General features: G+C 44.3%; 1 protein-coding gene across 1 annotated transcript; it reads right to left on the bottom strand.

The window, feature by feature from the left end:
• Window positions 1-10,283: 10,283 nt before the first annotated feature.
• On the bottom strand, window positions 10,284-14,516 carry LOC141042583 (uncharacterized). Its single transcript, XM_073511426.1, has 6 exons — window positions 14,168-14,516; window positions 13,039-13,685; window positions 11,303-12,380; window positions 10,895-11,164; window positions 10,461-10,513; window positions 10,284-10,295 (listed from the first exon to the last, which is right to left on the bottom strand). Exons 1-6 carry the CDS (start codon window positions 14,514-14,516, stop codon window positions 10,284-10,286), a joined length of 2,409 nt encoding a protein of 802 aa, XP_073367527.1.
• Window positions 14,517-19,893: the final 5,377 nt, after the last annotated feature.

Here is a 19,893-nt window from a genome sequence, read left to right as displayed (position 1 = left end):
CGTAGGTAAGAAACGTTCTTGCTAGAATCCCATAGCAGCCACATAAAACATGCAACAACAATTAGAGGACGTCTAACTTGGTTTTGCAGCATGTGCTATGTGATGTGATATGGCCAGAAGATGTGATGAATGATATATGTGATGTATGAGATTGATCATATTCTTGTAATAGGAATCACGACTTGCATGTCGATGAGTATGACAACCGGCAGGAGCCATATGAGTTGTCTTTATTTTTGTATGACCTGCGTGTCATTGAATAATGCCATGTAAATTACTTTACTTTATTGCTAAGCGTGTTAGCCATAGAAGTAGAAGTAATCGTTGGCGTGACAACTTCATGAAGACACAATGATGGAGATCATGATGATGGAGATCATGATGATGGAGATCATGGTGTCATGCCGGTGACAAAGATGATCATGGTGCCCCGAAGATGGAGATCAAAGGAGCAGAATGATATTGGCCATATCATGTCACTATTTGATTGCATGTGATGTTTATCATGTTATGCATCTTATTTGCTTAGAACGACGGTAGTAAGTAAGATGATCCCTCACTAAAAATTTCAAGAGACGTGTTCCCCCTAACTGTGCACCGTTGCGAAGGTTCGTTGTTTCGAAGCACCACGTGATGATCGGGTGTGATAGATTCTAACGTTCGAATACAACGGGTGTTGACAAGCCTAGCATGTACAGACATGGCCTCGGAACACATGCAGAACACTTAGGTTGACTTGACGAGCCTAGCATGTACAGACATGGCCTCGGAACACAAGAGACCGAAAGGTCGAACATGAGTCGTATAGCAGATACGATCAACATGGAGATGTTCACCGATGATGACTAGTCCGTCTCACGTGATGATCGGACACGGCCTAGTTTGACTCGGATCATGTATCACTTAGATGACTAGAGGGATGTCTATCTGAGTGGGAGTTCATTCAATAATTAGATGAACTTCATTATCATGAACATAGTCAAAATGTCTTTGCAAATTATGTCATACGCTTTAGTTCTACTGTTTAAGATATGTTCCTAGAGAAAATTTAGTTGAAAGTTGATAGTAGCAATTATGCGGACTGGGTCCGTAAACTGAGGATTGTCCTCATTGCTGCACAGAAGGCTTATGTCCTTAATGCACCGCTCGGTGTGCTGAACCTCAGCGTCGTCTGTAGATGTTGCGAAACATCTGACATACACCTTTTGATGACTACGTGATAGTTCAATGCGTAATGCTAACGGTTTAGAATTGTGGCACCAAAGACGGTTTTGAAACGTCGCAGAACATATGAGATGTTCCGAAGACTGAAATTGGGATTTCGGATTAGTGCCCACGTCAAGAGGTATGAGACCTCTGATAAGTTTCTTAAGCCTGCAAACTAAGGGAGAAAAGCTCAATCGTTGAGCATGTGCTCAGATTGTCCGAGTACTACAATCACTTGAATCGAGTGGGAGTTAATCTCCCAGATGAGATAGTGATGGTTCTCTATAGTCACTGCCACCAAGCTAGTAGAGCTTCGTGATGAACTATAACATATTAGGGATAGTTATGATGATCCTTGAGCCATTCACGATGTTTGACACCGCGAAAGTAGAAATCAAGAAGGAGCATCAATTGTTGATGGTTAGTAAAACCACTAGTTTCTAGAAGGGCAAGGGCAAAAGGGATACTTCATGAAACAGCAAATCGTTTGTTGCTCTAGTGAAGAATCCCAAGGTTGAACCCAAACCCGAGACTAAGTGCTTCTGTAATGAGAGGAACGGTCACTGTAGCAGTACTACCCTAGATACTTGGTAGATGAGAAGGCAGGCAAAGGTCGACAGAAGTATATTGGATATACATTGTATGAATGTGTACTTACTAGTACTCCTAGCAGCACCAGGGTATTAGATACTGGTTTGGCATGCACTAGCGACTCTCCTAACCAAAGGATGACAATGAGCGATGTGGTTGTGAAGCTGAAGAAGATCCAAGTGGCCTACCATAAATCGATAGCAGCCGCACAGAATGAAGCCAGTCATTGATCACTGATCAACATTGCTGGCTTCACTCTGCTATATATCAAAATAAAGGGGGGAAACCATGTAATCGAATTCAAGATGTCAAAAAGCTATGATGCGGCTCTTAGGATATGCCATAGGAATAGACTAGAACCTTTTAGATCCTATCATTGTACACTGTTTGGTTGAGATAAAACCTTAACAGTATTCCATGTAATCTCTTGTTTTCCTTGTGTGTATGTTGTTACCGGATAAGCACCGCCATATAAATACAATGTACGCGGCATCCTGCGGGGCGTCAAACGCTTCCTAAAATCCTACATGGTATGGAAGCATAGGAGGTTCTTCCTCTTCCATCTAGCAATTTGTACCCCGATCTCCACCCATGGCCACCATGCCAACTGCCGTCAGGGCTGCCCTAGGCACGCCGCCCTCAGAGAAACTGGCCATATGAAATCACCTCATGTGGAAAGACTAGATCATGTCACAACTGCATGGGGGCCTGCTAAAAGGCTTGCTCGAAGGCACGGACGCCCGTTGTCGAAGACGGTGGAAGTCACAAACGGGACAAGACAACGGGCTAGGCACCCAACCCCCTCTACACTATAGGCGATGCGCAAGGAGACTGCCGCGGCGACCTGGACTGCGATCAAAACCATGTTCGTGTCCTAGCCACTCTCTCGGATTAGAAACCTGAGAGTCGCCATCACCAATACAGAAAAGGGTGGCATGTCCTTCTGTAATAAGATTAAACCTATGTGCACCATGGGCCCGCCCCAACCTCTAGTGTATTAGAAAACAACGAATATATGTTACTTGTCCTAACCTCTTCATCAAGTGGTGTTCTTCGAATGGATGGAAAATGAGCTCACGCATACCTTAGGGATTTCTGCGGCAACAATCGATGAGGGGGGACCGCATAAGCTGCAAACCAATCGTATGTGTGTGCTCATTTTTCCTGCGAAAACTAGCGATTTCAAAGCCCAAGTGCGACGGGCTGGGTACCACGTCAGAAATACCCGCTTTTAACACATATAAAACAGTCCAGTTCCAGTCAGTTTCAATCAAGCAGCAAATATCTGCGTAAATGATGGTGCGTATGAACCACTACACACAGGCACAGCAGCAACCTCAGCTTCAGCCACATTAAGTTGGGTCTTAAAAACATGGAAACAAACTTAACAAAAACGAACCATCACAGAAACGACAAGCCCGGAGCGCTTAACATCCTACACATAGGAAGCTGAGAACACCACCACAGTTTTAAGAATTAGGGTTCCAGAGTGAGAACTTACATAATTTAGTGTAGACATGAGCGAGGTGATAGAGATGCTGGAAGATGGGGCCGACCATCTTGGCCATTCTTCTGCGAGCAGGGGCATGCCCATGTAGATGATTCCTACTATCTGTGATCTGTCATCCCAGCTGACAGTAATTCAGAGGAGGGCGAGCAAAATTATTGATCTGTGATACAGTAATGTGTGAGATGATGCACTTAACTCACTGGAAGCTGTAGTCACCAGTTGTACCTGTACCAAGTATAAAACAATCCGCCATGCTGCTTCCCAACTCCTGTGAAGTGTTAACTTTTGTGCGGAAACATGTAATGGCCAGCAGTTAGAGGGTGGAGAACTCCAAATGCTATAACCATGCTTAATTGCTAAGTGTAATCATGAATAAAGGCATATATTATTAAATAGGTGAATGTACGATACTTGCACTTTCTGTGAAAACTTTGTCAGCATGAATTAATATCACTGTCTCAGAAATGCAGAGTACCCAGACAGTAATCTTTTGCTTCAACTGCTGCTGATATTATTTGTTTTCTTTTATGCTTAAACTATTTGTAGTAAATATGGACTTTCTCCTTTACTAATAAGGAGAGGGGAGACATGCATGATCACTTTTAACACATAAAACAGTCCAGTTCCAGTCACTCTGAATCAAGCAGCAAATATAACCACTACACGCAGCAGCAACCTCTGTTTCAGCCACATAAAGTTGTGTCATAAAAACATGGAAATCGAACATAAAAGAACCATCACAGAAACGACAAGCGGGAACGCTTACAAATAGGAAACTAAGAACACCACCACAGTTTTAGCAAGTAGCAGCAGCCATTACAAAATACTAGACAACAGCAACAACCTCAGTTTCAGGGTTCTAGTTCCTACAGAATCATTCATTTAAACCGGCTCAGAAACTCTCACCGTTACACAAAAGCACCAAGTATATGTGATACTTTGGGGCTGAAACTATCCTGGGTCAAGAGAAGCGCGACCACTCCCTGGATTAGCTATTCAAAAGCATCTTGCTACATAGAACCTTGCTAGACTAAGGCACGATAAGTTTTTTTAGATAACATTATAACACTGCCACCAACACATTGATGCGATGTGACAAACTCGATGACAACTAACAATTGCAGCGACCCTTTGTTCTCCGATGCTTTTCATTCTGGCTATGGATCCACTCATGAGAATCCTGGAAAAAGCAACAAATCATGGCATTCTGGACCCAATCCCCCGGAACGCGGCTAGATTGAGGGCCAGTCTCTATGCTGACGACGCCACAATCTTTGCCACTCCTGACAGCCGACAGATCGAGACCATTATCAGAATTCTGGAGATCTTCGGCAGTGTCTCAGGTCTTGTAATCAACCCCACCAAGTGTGTGCTCTACCCTATTCAGTGTCAGCATCTTGATGTCAACATCCTGTCAGCCAGCTTTGGGGGATCTGTGGGATCTTTCCCTTGCAAGTACTTGGGGCTGCCCCTCTCGTTGAGAAATTTGAGGAGAATTGATCTCCAACCGCTCCTGGACAAGGGTACAAGCAAACTAGCTGTTTGGAAAGGAAGGCTCATGAATAGAACGGGCCGACTTGACCTGATCAACTCAGTCCTCACTGCCACCATCACCTATTTCCTCACGTCTTTCTCCCCCAGCAGATGGTTCACTACCAAATTTGATAAGCTAAGGAGAAATTTCCTTTGGAACGCCGATGAGGAGGCGCATGGGGGAAAATGTCTGGTTAACTGGAAGAGAATCTGTGCACCTTTAAGCGTGGGTGGCCTGGGCATCAAGGATATCAATGCTTTTGGCCGGGCTCTTCGGCTTTGATGGCCTTGGTATGAATGGGATAGCTCGGATAGGCCATGGAAAGGGACCCCGGTGCCTTGCAATCAACCTGACCTTAATCTTTTTGCGCATGCACTTCGATTTCTCTGGGAGATGGCCGTTTTATAAAATTCTGGAGTCATAGATGGTTAGAGGGCCAAGCTCCAAAAGATTGGGCTCCTGATCTTTTTCGGATGGCAAGGTCCAAAGGGCTCACTGTCAGTCAGGCTCTTGATGGAGACGCATGGATGAGAGGACTGCAGAATATCAACTCCGCTGGGCTGATGAACTCTTTTATTAGCCTCTGGATGAAATTACAGAATGTTTCCTTGCTCACTAGACCTGACACAATCACTTGGAAGCTAACGGCTAGCGGACAATACACGGCAAAATCGGCTTACCAAGTTCAGTTCTTGACGCGTATCCCTCAACCACACCTGCAGCAGGTCTGGAAGATTACAGCTGAAAAGAAAGTAAAGTTCTTCATCTGGACCCTCCTTCAGAATAGACTTTGGAGACTGCAAGCGAGAAACTGGGACCACAATGAATTGTGTGCTGGTTGCGATCAAGTGCTGGAATCCGCACATCACTTGATTCTTGACTGCCCTTTTGCCAAAGAAATATGGTTCAAGACCAGCTCCTTCTTCCCGCTTGCATCCTAGGCTGCTCGGCACGCTTCATCTATCTCAACTTGGTGGAAAAGAGTGGCAAAGCTAAAGAAAAAAGGACGCCAACTGGACGAATGCACGGCGGCAGTTTACATCGCTTGGAATATTTGGCTCGAGAGAAACAGAAGGATCTTTAAGGATTCAGCGCAACCGTCAACAGATGTTCTTGTTAGAGCTAGAGATGACATTAGCCTCCTTTCGGAGGCATGGGAGGAGTAGGTCATTTTGAGTAGTGGGGCTGTTTAGCAGCCCAGGCTAATTTTACCCTCTGCTTCCCCCCCTCATCCTGTTTCTTTTGCTTAGAAACTTTGTACAGCTTTCCCTCTCCTATAATGAAAAAGGCAGAGCTCCTACCAGTTCCGGTCAAAAAATAAATAAATTTGTTAATCTGTTAGTAACCCGATACAGATGAATATACAATCCAATAGTAGTACCTATATAACAGTGTATGAACAACATGTGTGTACAAATTCAAGATCAGCTCAGCAACATAAAGAAGACCTATATCATATCTGCTCAAAAAAAAGAGATGTATCACATTACTGGCTATATCGCCTAGGAATACCAATGACAACAAAATAAACCCTTCAGCCTTTTCACATGAATTTGTTGGGTGATAAAGTTGAATAATGTGACTGGTGTTTGTAATAACAAGCTGGGCTACTAATATATTGCTTTAAACTTATTAGATTCTGGAACAACTAAGCCAAGAGAAAACTCGGCATACAACATTTGAATCATCTGGATATCATTTATTGTTGAGAAGGAGTCACTTTTTACTTGGCAACACCACCATTTTAATTGCTTGTCTGTGTTATTAGCAAGCGTGAATCACTATAGCTGAATGGACAGTAGTTTAAGGGTGCATGCTACCCACAGTGTCCGACATATATTTCTTCCAAAGAGAAAATCAAACAATTCAAATTCCACAAAAGTATATTCAGAAAATCTTCTTAGCTGGTGAACCGTTTCAGCACATTAGCACATCAAGGCCGAAAGTCATCCTATGTATCACCTACCGCACAACATTTCAGCTCCAACATAACCACGATCAATGGCTGTGCCTAGAAGCATAAGTATGAAAAGACAACAGTAAGTCTGTACATAGATGAATTGAAAAATATAAGAAAAACAACTCACTTTTATATTTATATTTTATAGCTGACTTCTTGTAACAGATACACAAAAAGTATATATGTTACTTTTTGCAGTGAATATTCTTGAAAGCAGTATAATGTATACATAGCGACCTCAAATGAAGAATTTAGCTCTCTCCAAAAAAATAATTTAGCTTATAAGAAAGCAAGGCAGAGTCTAGAATTTAGAGAAAATTCCTTATTTAACACTATCTTAAATTTTGTTTCCTTATTTGACACTGAATTTTTTTTCTTCCTTATCTAACAACGAGTCTAAATTTTGTGCCTTTTATGACACTTTTGTCCATTTTAAGTTGTAATGACACCTGAAAAGACCATTTTGCCCCTCATGTGCTATGTGTGTGTGTGGGACACATACACACGCACGCGCGCGCACATAGTCAGCAGCACACACACCTTGCAGCACAGACGTACGCAACAGCACGCCCACAGCCCCACACACAGCATACACACGCAGTCAGGGGAACGCACTAGCTAGCTACATGCTCGGCCAGCACCAACGCATGACCCGACCACGCATGCACTAACTAACTTGCAGTCTATCCGTGCACTAACTCACGCATGCACCAGCTAATTTCCTAGCCTGCTGCATGCATGTCCAGGCTCCGACCGCACGCACAAATACAACCTACTTTCCACGAATCAAGTCACGATTATCCTAACACAGCAGTAGCACACACGACGCACACAGAAAACATTTCACATGAGGGTAAAATGGTCTTTTCAGATGTTATTTAAACTCAAAATAAAAAAAGTGTTATAAAAGGCATAAAATTTAGGCGCATTGTTATATAGGGAAAAAATTATTTGTCGATGTTAAATAGGGCATAAAATTTAGATACGGTGTTAAATAAGGAATTCTCTCTAGAATTTATGTCATGTAAATGTATCCCTCCTCATGTGAAGAAGATTAAAAAAATGCCAAAACTCATAAACACTTCAAACAAAAGTCACCTTGAGTATTTAAGGAGCCTGATTAGAGATAACTAACGCGAGAAAAGGTGTGCTAAAAATGTACAAGTCTGTAGAACAGTGTTGAACAAGTGACAAAGAAAACTATTATTCCGGAAGGTACGGTTCAACCAAAGTTCTTTTAGGGACTTAAGAGCAATAGCAAGATTAACAATATCGGGTAGAAGAATATAGCTAGCTGAGGTTCCAAACATGCCAAATGAGTTAATCATTTGACATTTGATTTTACATTATGACTAATTTCATTTGATATTTGACTTGTTACCTCACCAGGATGAAGGCAACTACTCCCTCCGTCCCATAATATAAGACATTTTTCAACCTAACATAGCTTGCAAAAACGTCTTATATTGTGGGACGGATTGAGTATATTGGATGATAACACAAAATACGACTGTATTAAATGAAACAATATGGCTATCTATAAGTTCATTAATCTAGCAAAGCTATTTGAGCATCCATGTACGAAATATAACAAGATTAGGTTACTCCTAGTGTATGCGGAATAAGACCGAACAATCACCTGGCATATAGAAACTCTCGAAAGAATGATAGTGATTATTTGGGGGCCTTTCACAAAGTTTTCTAAATTGCATCAACTTTAGTTGAACCATATAGGCACCACCGTCCATGTATAAAAGTATTCCATCAGTATCCTCAGCATATCCCAGTATAAATATTAACCTTGCCTTCTTTCCTTCAATCTGAGCAGGTAACCCATGAATGTTATGCATTTCAATGGTCTGCCACAAAAACCATTTGTTAACACTCTGGGAATTGACCTCCTTTTGCCACATTTGAATGGTATGGCCATTATGAGACAATATGGCAAGACCAACAGCACCATCCACAGCCTGAATGATCTGATGGCTGCCATTGTGGTAGCAGACATCATTTGTACTGGGAGGCGCTCTGATCACAGCTAGGTTGTGCCCATCCAAATCAAACTTAAGTATGTAATCCCCACCTCTGCACAACCAGTAAAGTGCATTACCAATAAGTGAACCATGACTATCAGTATGACAAAACTTAGGTGGAGTCGGTGTTGAGATGAGGTCGCTCCATACACCGGTCTATGAGTAGTAAACATGTGCAAAGGCGGGCCGTGGACCTCTATTGATCATGGACAGCAGGACCACCTTGAATGGGCTCGAGTGACAGCTTCCGTGCACGTGGTCATGGTCAGCAGCAGCTCAGAGCACCGTCCCGATGATGAAGCTATCCATTTTTAGCTTGGGCGGAAAGGGCACACAGAGCACCGTCCCGGTTATGGGTGCAATGACAATAAGCACTTTGAACAGCCAGTCTGTGATGAGGACGCGGCCGTGGCGGCACCCGAGCAGTCGAGCCGCCGACCCGCTGACACGGCAAATGCTGTGGAGTCGCAGCTGGAAGCGCCGACCAGGGATACGGTTGGGAGGGTCCAGGACGGGTTTGAACACGATACCATCCACGCCTTCCATGAAGAAACCGAGGATTGGCGGCTTCCGGTGGTGTTGACAGAAGCGGCTGTGGAACCTGGGGTCCGTGACGGCGCATTGCCAGCACTTGCAGACGGCGGAGGCGCGTGGAAGGGAGGAGGGCTCCGGCGGGAGACGGAGTAGGATCTCCCACAGGAGGTCGTCGTCCTTAAGCGGCGAGGACAGAGCCGCAGGCGAGCTGCCGAGGCGGCGGCGACGACGACTGCGGAGGGTCACTCCGGATGCCTCCTCACCCGCGTGGACATGGGGACGCGCGCCGCGCCGCCGAGCCACTCCGCCGCCCTCGTCACTCGTGTAGACCTGGGGATTGAGGCGCGGGCTGCGGCGGCGGGCCACTCCGTCGCCGTCGTCAATCGCGTGGACGTGGATCTAGGGATGGGGATGGGGATGGAGCCGCGTGCTGCGGCTGCGGGCCACTGCTTCGCCCGGCTCACTCGCGTGGGTATGTGGATGGAGGCGCGTGCTACGGCGGGGGGCATCCTCGGCCGCGCTCATTTCGCCAGCGGCGGCGGCAAGACCTAACTTTTTTTTTGAAAGGAACACAAAATGCATTCCATTAACTTACACGAACTGGACATATGCCAGCAACAAGGTCTTTTACATAGGATGGAAGTGGGTCAAACCATACTTGATAGTTACCCCTTTCTAGACCCACACCAAACACCGCAAGAGAGTGAGCTGATATATTACAGACTCTAGGACAAACCTCTATTTTACAACACTGGAACGAGTACCTAATAACAGATTTCATGTCCTTAAATAAGACACCTAGTACTGAGTCGTCATATGCCTCGCTTGTCATTGCTTGCTTCAGAACAGTGGCCTCAGTTTCTAGTATAATCTTTTAACAACCCATTCTTGCTGCTTCATGGATTGCGTGAAACATCACTGCTGCCTCTGCATGCAAGGAGTCAGCAACAAATGTTAGATTTCCTGCTCCTGCCACCAGAGTTCCCCTAATTCATTTTTTATGGTAAAACCCCATCCGCCAGAATGATTTGATTCTGTGAATGCCCCATCTGAGTTTATTTTCAAGAAATCCTTGGGAGGAGGGGACCAAACCTGTATCTTATCTTGCCTATTCTCTTTCCTCCTTTTCAAGTGCTCCCAGTACTCTGTAAAAAGGAGTTGATGAGAGAATAAAATTTCATTTAGGCTCCTATTTTTCTGTCCTTGGTTGGCTTTATTTCTTTCAAGCCACCAAGTCCATAGTAACACACATACCTTTATACATGTTTCTTCATTCAGTTGGAGGATATGTATCGTTACCCATTTAGCATTGGGGCAGTTCACCAAAAGTAGCCTTGTATCTTCCAACCCCGCAGACCTCCAAAGAGCCTTCACCAATTTGCATTTCAAAAAACAGTGCCCACCGTCTTCATCTAGTCTGTAACATGCTGGGCACCTTGTGTCAAGCTCAATTCCCCTTCTCTTTAGTTTCATTCTGAGTGGAAGGCTACTATTTGCGAAACGCCATAAGAAGTGCTTTAGTTTACCTGGTAATGGTAACGCCCATAATTTCTTCCATGGTAGCTTGATATTCCCTTCAGGAGTGTGTGTTGCAGACGTTGATGCCTCATCCGCTTCCCTTCCCTGATTGTCCAGAACCACTTGGTATGCTGATTTTACAGAGAAGTTCCCCTTTTTATCAAAATGCAATGCTATTATGTCTTCTGCTCCCTCCTGAATTGGGATTGAGATTATAGTATTTGCATCTTCTTCACTGAAGGTCTGCTCGATAAGTTGTGCATCCCATGAGTGAGAAACTGGGTCAATCAAATCGGCAACTTTTGTGAGTAAATGATTTCGTCTCATAGACTTGACCCTTCCTGAGCTATCTCTTGGGAGCCAAGGATCCGTCCATATGTTAATGTTCTTCCCATCCCGTACTCTTCAAATAATACCATTTTTCAGCACTTGAACTCCTTTCAGTATGCTTCTCCAGCAATAGGAGATTCCACTCTTCGCTTCGGTATTTAGGAGATCTCGGTCCGGGAAGTATTTAGCTGACAAAATTTCGGCGCACAGGGATGTGGGATTCTTTAGAATTCTCCATGCTTGCCTTGCTAGCATGGCGAGGTTGAAAGAATGCAGATCTCTGAATCCCAGCCCGCCATCTTTCTTTGGCGTTGTCATATTTTCCCAACTCACCCGATGTATCTTGTTCTCTTTGTCCATATTACTCCACCAGTATTTTCCTATCATCGAGCTGATCTCATCACACAATGATTTAGTAAGATCAAAACATGCCATGGCATAAACAGGTATGGCCTGCGCAACCGCCTTGATTAGGATCTCCTTTCCTGCTTTAGAGAGCAATTTCTCTTTCCATCCCTGCAGTAGCTTCCACACTTTCTCCTTTAGGTATTGGAATGCCTTTACTTTAGATTTACCAATGTACACCGGCATTCCCAAATATTTCCCTGAGAAGCCTTCCCTTGCAATGTTCAGCTGCTTCATCAGGTCACCTTTATCTTCAACTTTCGTATTCTTGCTAAACAGGATAGCTGATTTTTCTTTGTTTACGACTTGACCTGAGCATGCTTCATAATTGCTTAATATTCTGTTCACTTCTTGCACACTATTTCTTTCTGCTTCGATGAGGAGGAGTGAGTCATCTGCAAACAATAAATGGCTTACACTTGGGGCATTATTGCAAATTTTTATTCCTTTTAATCTTCCTTTTCGTTCAGCTTCATGTAACATGGCCGAGAAACCCTCGGCACATATTAGAGAAAGGTACGGGGACAAGGGATCACCTAGGCGAAGCCCACGCTCTGGAATGATGGTCTCTGTTACATCCCCATTCACCTTAATTTGATATCTGACAATAGTGACGCATTTCATTACGAGTTCAATCCATCTTCTATTGAAACCCAGTCTCAGCATCATTTCTTGTAAGAATTTCCCCTCCACCCGGTCATATGCTTTACTCATGTCTAATTTAATTGCTGCATATCCTTTCCTTCCACTTCGTTTCCTCTGCAAGAAATGTGTCAGCTCATAGGCTAGAAGAATATTGTCAGATATCATTCATCCTGGGACGAAGGCACTTTGATTTGCCGAGATAATATCAGGAAGGATTAATTTAAGCCTATTTGTAATCACCTTGGAAATTATTTTGTAAACCACATTGCATAGGCTTATTGGTCGCAGATCCTTCAACTCTTCCGGTGTTGTAGTTTTCGGGATGAGTACTATCATTGTGTTGTTCCAGCCATCTGGCATTTCTCCTCCATTGAGTACTTTAAGTACTTCATTTGTAACCTGATTGCCAAGAGTATTCCAAAATCTTTTAAAAAACACCGCCGGCATGCCATCAGGTCCTGGTGCTTTCAGGTCCCCAATGCTTGCTAAAGCATTTTTAACTTCTTCTTCTGTGTACTCCGAACAGAGGATGTTATTCATTTGTGTCGAAACTCTGGGCTGAACTGCATGAATAATTTCCTCATAATTTTGTCCGGCAGCCGAAGAGAAGATACTAAAAAGTAGTTTGCAATGTGTTGCTTCAGTTGGTCTGCATTATTTATCCATGAACCATCATCCCTCTTCAGTCTCCTGATGGTGTTCCTCTTCTTTCTTTCCGAATCAAAAGCATGGAAAAAGCCGTATTTTTGTCCCCGGAAAGCAACCATCTTACATGAGCTCTTTGTTTCCACTTTGTATCTATTTGATGCTCCAACCTGTCCAATTTATACTTCAGGAAATGTTCTGTGTCTACCCTTTGTTGATCTATATCGCCTCTTCTTGTCTCCTCTAACTGTTGCTTTAGTTGCTTGATCCTCTTCTGCAAATCTCCGAGCACATTTTCATCCCAGTTCTTCAGATTTGCAGCCACCCTTTGTAGCCCTTGTGCAACATTACCTCCATGTTGCAGGTTTGCATCATTCCAAGCATTATTCACAATAACTTCACATTCTTCCTCATCAAGCCATCTAGCTTCAAATCTAAAGAAGTTTCTTCCATTCACTGCTCTAGGAATTTTCATTTTTGCTTCAATTTGAATGGTGACTGGCCTATGGTCTGAATGTCTTGGATCTCCATTTAACACAGTATAGGTAGGGAAGCGATTACACCATTCTCTGGATGCCACAGCTCGGTCTAGTCTCTCTTTTATATAATATTTTGCATCGTGATTGTTATTCCGCCATGTGAATTTGTCCCCCTTGAAACCCAAATCTCTCAAGCCACAGTCAGCTAGCGCTATTCTGAAACTTTCCATGTGCTTGAGATTGCGTGGGGGACCTCCTTTCTTCTCATGCCCACACATGATCTCATTAAAGTCACCTGCGCATAACCATGGGAGATTCAATTGATCATTAAGAATTCTTAGTAGTTTCCATGTCTTCTCCCTCTTATCTGAAGCTGTTTCACCATAGATTCCAGTGAAACGCCATTTGAAACCATCTTGTTCAATGATTACAATGTCTATATGATATCTCGAGAAATTATGCAACTCTTCCTTAATATGCTTTTTCCAAAATAAAGCCAAGCCACCGCTCTTTCCTTCACATTTCCTCACCACCATGTTGGGAAAACCCAGCACACTCTTGAACCAAGCCATTCTGTTTTCATCCATCTTTGTCTCTGATAAGAACAACATATCAGGGTCCACCTGCTTCTGGAAATCCAGAAGCCCGCGAACTGCCGGGCCATTCCACAAGCCCTGGCAGTTCCAACTCGAAATATTCATTTTGATCCGCCGGGCTGTCCCTGCAGCCCAGCGCTTACAATTTCATATTCAGTGGTTTGGTTTTTTCCTTCTTCACCGTCCACCTCGGTTTGGTCTTTTTCTTCTTCACCGTCCACTTCCATTCCAGCTTTCTTTGTTGCCCCAGCATCCACCTCAAACTCCATCAAAACAACATTCCTCTTCATTGCTTTTGCCTCGGTTAGTCGCTTTTGTTGTTGTTGTTTGACTTTTGGCCCTTCGAGGCGCTTAAAAGTCCGTCGCTTTGGATCCTTTGTAACCTTCTGGTCACCTTTTCCTTCGGTGTCATGGACGTCTTGTTCCTGCTTTGCTTTATTTGGTACAATCTCCTTTTGAGCCCCTACTTGATTCATTTGCTTGTCCACCTCGTTGTTTTCCTTGGCTGCATAATCAGCCTTCAAAACCATAGAAATGCTTTCCTGATATGCTTCTCCCTCATTGTTTTTAGTGTTCGACGTATGTTGCCTCTCATCAGAAGCTAATTTCCTCCCTCCGTCTGAAATTGCTCGATTGCCCTAGGTAATTTTTATGGGACTTGAGACCTAACTTTTTTAGTGAGGCAGAGGAAGACGGCGCGGAGTGGTAGCAGCAGTGCAGTGGAGGATTTCTGGCATCAGTCCATCGTACGCGTTGGTTTCGGGCCTAAAGAGTAAAGTGGTATTGGGCCTCCATTCTATTCTTGTTGCCACCACGCCAAAGAATGAGGGCTCGCTGCAATTTCAATTTCACTTTCAGTTTCAGAGAGTCAACACATACATGTGTATGGTTTTATCTATGTATATGTACATTGTCAGGCAATGCACCTCATGATTAATGTGTGATCATTTTCTTATCCCACATGATTTTCACCATCTGACAGAGAAATGGTTTTCAAGCTTTTGCATAAACCGCAATTTGGTAAATGTGGGTGTGTCAGTGACTGTGTGTGCACGCGCTTGGTTTCAAGCAATATGTATAGTTATGCTATATAGGAATGAATGTTGGGCGGCAGCAAATGCAGCTGCCAAAGGAACCAAGCTTAGGGCATCTCCAAAACAGATCCTCAAACCTCCACTATACATCCGGACCATAGTGTCCGGACCACTTTTCCCATCCAGCAGGAATCCGTATATGTCCACTTTGAATTTCGATGAACATTTTTTGTATTTGATGAACAAAACTTAAATTCAATGTGCATTTTTTTGAATTTGATGAACACATTTTGAGTTAAGAATATTTTTTGAATTCTATGAATATTTTTGAATATGATGAATAGTTTTTAAAAATTGATGAACATTTTTTGAATTTGATGGACAAACTTTGTATTCCATTAAAAAAATTGAGTTTTCCAAAAATGTCTGGCGACTTGATTTTTTTAAAAGAAATGACCAAAATTAAAGGAGAGAGGAAAAAAAAAGAAAGGATAAAATCAAAAGAAAAAAAGAAAAAGAGAAAGAGAAAATCGATTTGCGAAGGTTCTCCCAAAACCGGAAATGAGCACTTCGGCTGGGCCGAAGTACCTAGCGGGAAGCTAGGGGGTACACGCGTGGTCGTTATCGGGCGACCTACGCGCCAAATAGTTTTCACCGTCCTTGAGGATCTGGCAGCTAGTCTTGACCCTTCTTCCACCCGTGCACTACTAGATTTCCTGTTTTAGCCGAGGGTCCAATTACCGTCGGATATTTAAGTTCACCGTCGGATACTCTTATAACTGACGGTACACCAGTGGCCGGACCGGCCCAACGGGTGCTCCTCGGGTTTATAGTCTGCGAAAACAGTTTAATGGACGCGACATGTCCCGGGTAGATGGGGGCAGCAATTCGATCCAGTTGACGGTGTCCTTGAACACTTGGAACCGCATAGCCTTCTCCTCCTCGTCTCAGTATGTCCTGTTGTGCTTCTTGGCCCAATCCCCGAACCTTGCATTTAGTTGGAAGTGCAGCAGAGAATGATTACAGAGATAAGATGCAACCTCACAATCTCCCAGGGTACAGTGATGAGTCCTCGGGCACATATTAACCATACTAAATAACTAGGCAGCAGCAGCAGCCACCTCAGTCTCAGGAAGAAACTCCCGTCGTCACCTACCAAGTTGTTAAACATGTTAAACATGTGGAGTTCACTCGGTGACAAGGGCAATATACCAAAGTAAAGGAAGAAGGAAGAGACGACAGGACACGACTTGTTCTCCAACTAGGCTGCCAAAGTAAAGTGCGTTGTTTCTTGGTCTGCATCTGCTGCTATGGAGTTTCAGTTTCGTCAGACTAATAATTATGGATCACTTCTCGCTGCCATTAGTAGTACTGTAGTTGCTTAGTTTTCGGGTTGTCAGAAGAACAGAATAAGATTCAACAAAGCCTACCAAAGTTGAGGCCTCCAGGTCTCACACCACCGATACGTCAAGAGACTTGGTGCCGTCCAGACCCGCATCTTCAGCAGAAAATAGCTGCTGCGAGAACGACGAGTACTCTGAGTCATATGACCCACTACAGACTACAGAGTACTCCATTGGAGAGCAGCAGCAGCAACATTATCGTCCAATTTTCTACAGAGTTAATTTCAGTCATGTAAACGGCTGAGACCAAACATCGACTCACCGGCACACTTCTCTTCCATGCAAACATCGACTCAACTTTCTATCTCTGCAACAATAACCATGTGGAATTTGCCAATCGAGCATTTGCCACTTAAAAAAAAAAACTAGAGAAACTTCCTGGAATACAGTTAGTTAAGACCAAACTGTTACTTGCAGTGCAGCAGTTATTTCCATCAGACTCATTAATTTCCTGCTATTAATCTCAAGGCAAATAAAAAAAGGAAGGGAGCACGGGCCGATCATGATCATATTATGTCGATGGCACTGTCATGCTCTTCAAACCAAAGCTGAGAAACACACTCAAACACACAAGTTTTGGCGATACTTGGGACTGAAATTGTCATGGCAGAAGAGAAGAGCTGCCAAGCGCAACTACATACATAAACCAAAGGACGACGAAATCACCAGGGTGTTCAAAAGCATCTTGCTACATTCAAAACTTAGCTAGAATAAGGCAGATGCATTTAGTAAAGTTTCTTCATATAACATAAACTGTGCCGACCACATTGAAAGCACGATTAACTCATTATCAGGAAAGTAGTGCTGCAGCAGCTCTTTCCTCCCCTGGAGAATACAAAAGCGTTAATCTGTAAGTAACCCAATACAGATAAAGATAAAAATCTAGCAGAAGCACCTACGTAACTTTTTAGTGTATGAAAAAAAATGTGTATACAAAATCATGATCAGCTCAGCAATATTAAGAAGTGTTGTACTGTTGTACCATATCCCCTCAAGAAAAGATGAGCTATATCTCCTACGAATGCCGATGACAACAACAGCAAAAATCCTTCAACCTTTTCCACACAAATTTGTTGGGTGGTGAAGTTGAACGACGTGGCTGATGTTTGAAATAATAAAATGGCTACTAATAGTATATTGCTTTCAGCTTATAGAACACGAAACAGCTAAAAGAAGTAATTATTTACTTGGCATCATCCCCATTTTACTTGTTTTTCTGTGTTATTAGCATGTGTATACAAAACATAACAATATTAGGTTACTCCTATGGTATGGGGACTAATGGAGAATAATCACTTGGCATATAGAAACTCTTGAAAGAATGAAGGTCACCAAGATAACTGGCTTCGCAAAGTTTCCTAGACTGCATCAACTTAAGTTGAACCACATAGACACTGTTGCCCACATGGAGAAATATATCATGAGTATCCTCAGCATATCTCAGTCTGAATCTCAACTCTGGCCTCTCTCCTTTATTCCTATGAGGGATCCCATGAATGTTATGCATATCAATGGTCTTCCATAGCACCCATTTGGCAACACCCTGACAATTGACCTTCCTTCGCCATATTTCGATGTCGTGGTAATGGTTAGACAATATGGCAAGACCAAAAACACTGTCCATGATCTCGATGATCGCACACTCGTCAAAGCGGTGGGCGGCATTATTTATTCTTTTTGGCGCTCTGATCAAAGCTAGGCTCTGCCTATCCAAATCAAACTCAACTATGTTAGTTCCCCCATTGCACATCCAGTAAACTGAATTACCAATAAGTGACTCAGGCGTGTCAGTGTGAATCGAATATGGAGTCGGCGTTGTGATAAGATCGCTCCATATGCCAGTCTCCGAGGAGAAAACACATGCAAAGGCGGGCTGTGGCACAGGCTCAAACCAAAGCTGAGAAGCACACTCAAACACACAAGTTTTGGCGATACTTGGGACTGAAATTGTCATGGCCGAAGAAATGAGCTGCCAAGCGCAACTACATACATAAACCAAAGGACGACGAAATCCGACTTGAAATAATACTAGCTAGGGTGTTCAAAAGCATCTTGCTACATTAGAAACTTAGCTACACTAAGGCAGATGCATTCAGTAAAGTTTCTTCGGATAACATAAACTCATTATCAGGAAAGTAGTACTGCAGCTGCTCTTTCCCTACCTGGAGAACACAAAAGCGTTAATCTGTAAGTAACACAAATACAGATAAAGATAAAAATATAGCAGAAGCACCTACGTAACTTTTTAGTGTATCAAAAAAATGTGTGTGCAAAATCATGATCAGCTCAGAATTATTAAGAAGTGCTGTACTGCTGTACCATATCCCCTCAAGAAAAGATGAGCTATATCTCATACGAATGCCGATGACAACAACAGCAAAAATCCTTCAGCCTTTTCCACACAAATTTGTTGGGTGGTGGAGTTGATCGACGTGATGTTTGAAATAATAAAATGTGTACTAATAGTATATTGCTTTCACCTTATAGAACACGAAACAGCTAAAAGAAGTAATTATTTACTTGGCATCGCTCCCATTTTACTTGTTTTCTGTGTTATTAGCATGTGTGAATCCGAATAGCTGAATGGGTTAGTACTTTCAGGGTGCATGCTACTCACATTGACTGCCAGATATTACTCACGCAACATTTCAGCTCCATCACATCCATCACATCAGTAGGGTCATTTTCTTACGTACTCCTAGCCCGACTCCTCCCGTGTCGCCCCTGCGCGGCGACCGGGGGGAACCCTAGCCCCGCCGCGTCCTCGTCCCTCCCCCGACCTCTCCTCCTCGCCGCCGCCGGGACGCGCCGCCGGGCAAAGCCCGGTCGGCGTCGGCGGCGGCGGGATCTCTTCTCCCACGGCTCGCTGGATCTGGCGCGGGCGGATCGCGGTGGTTGTTGGCGGCGCACTGGAGGCGGGGCGCGCCGGTGCGGGCTTGGGGGCGACGGCAGGGCTCACGCTCGCGGTTTCCCCCGGTGTGCGTGGGAGTCCGCTCGGGGCGCGCGGCGGCGGCCCTCGGCAAGCGGTGGCGGGCGCTGGGCTCTCGGCGGCGCTCCGGCGTGTGCAGGCGGGGTCCCTGTGCGTGGTCGGCGGCTCCGTCTCTGACCCGGACGGCGCGGGGGATGGCGGCGGCCCGGCGTGGCCGGTGATCTGGATGCGGTGGTGCCGGCGGCTCGCTGATTTGCCGGTGCTCCAGGGTTCTGCCTGGTGGTGCTGGTGGTGACGGCGGCCCGTGCACGAGAGTTGGATCCCTTCGAACTGATCTGGGTGAAAACTTGCCTTCGCCGTCTGCCAAGGCCGGCGGTGGCGGCGCTATCTGCGTCGTTCCCTTCTTGAAGGCATCGCTGTGGAGAAGTTCAAGGCAACTCTCTGCTACCTCCGGGGGAAACCCTAGATCGGATGATCGGATGACGGCGGCACTCTGGTGTCGTTCCTCCCTTGGGGGCGTCATTCTCGGAGGTACACACGT

The sequence above is a fragment of the Aegilops tauschii genome, chromosome 3 (assembly GCF_002575655.3).
Source record: "Aegilops tauschii subsp. strangulata cultivar AL8/78 chromosome 3, Aet v6.0, whole genome shotgun sequence".
Taxonomy (NCBI): domain Eukaryota; kingdom Viridiplantae; phylum Streptophyta; class Magnoliopsida; order Poales; family Poaceae; genus Aegilops; species Aegilops tauschii.
Note: the sequence above shows the minus strand (reverse complement) of the source record. Positions and strands in the feature narration are given on the sequence as shown.

Excerpts from the sequence above, each read along its gene's own strand:
- LOC141042583 (XM_073511426.1), bottom strand. The coding sequence starts at position 14,516 with ATGGTTTTGAAGGCTGATTATGCAGCCAAGGAAAACAACGAGGTGGAC. Across the intron at positions 12,381-13,038 it reads AGTGGAAACAAAGAGCTCAT|AGGAAACGAAGTGGAAGGAA; the intron begins GTAAGATGGTTG and ends CATTTCTTGCAG. Across the intron at positions 10,514-10,894 it reads ATGGGCGTTACCATTACCAG|AGTACTGGGAGCACTTGAAA; the intron begins GTAAACTAAAGC and ends TCCTTTTTACAG.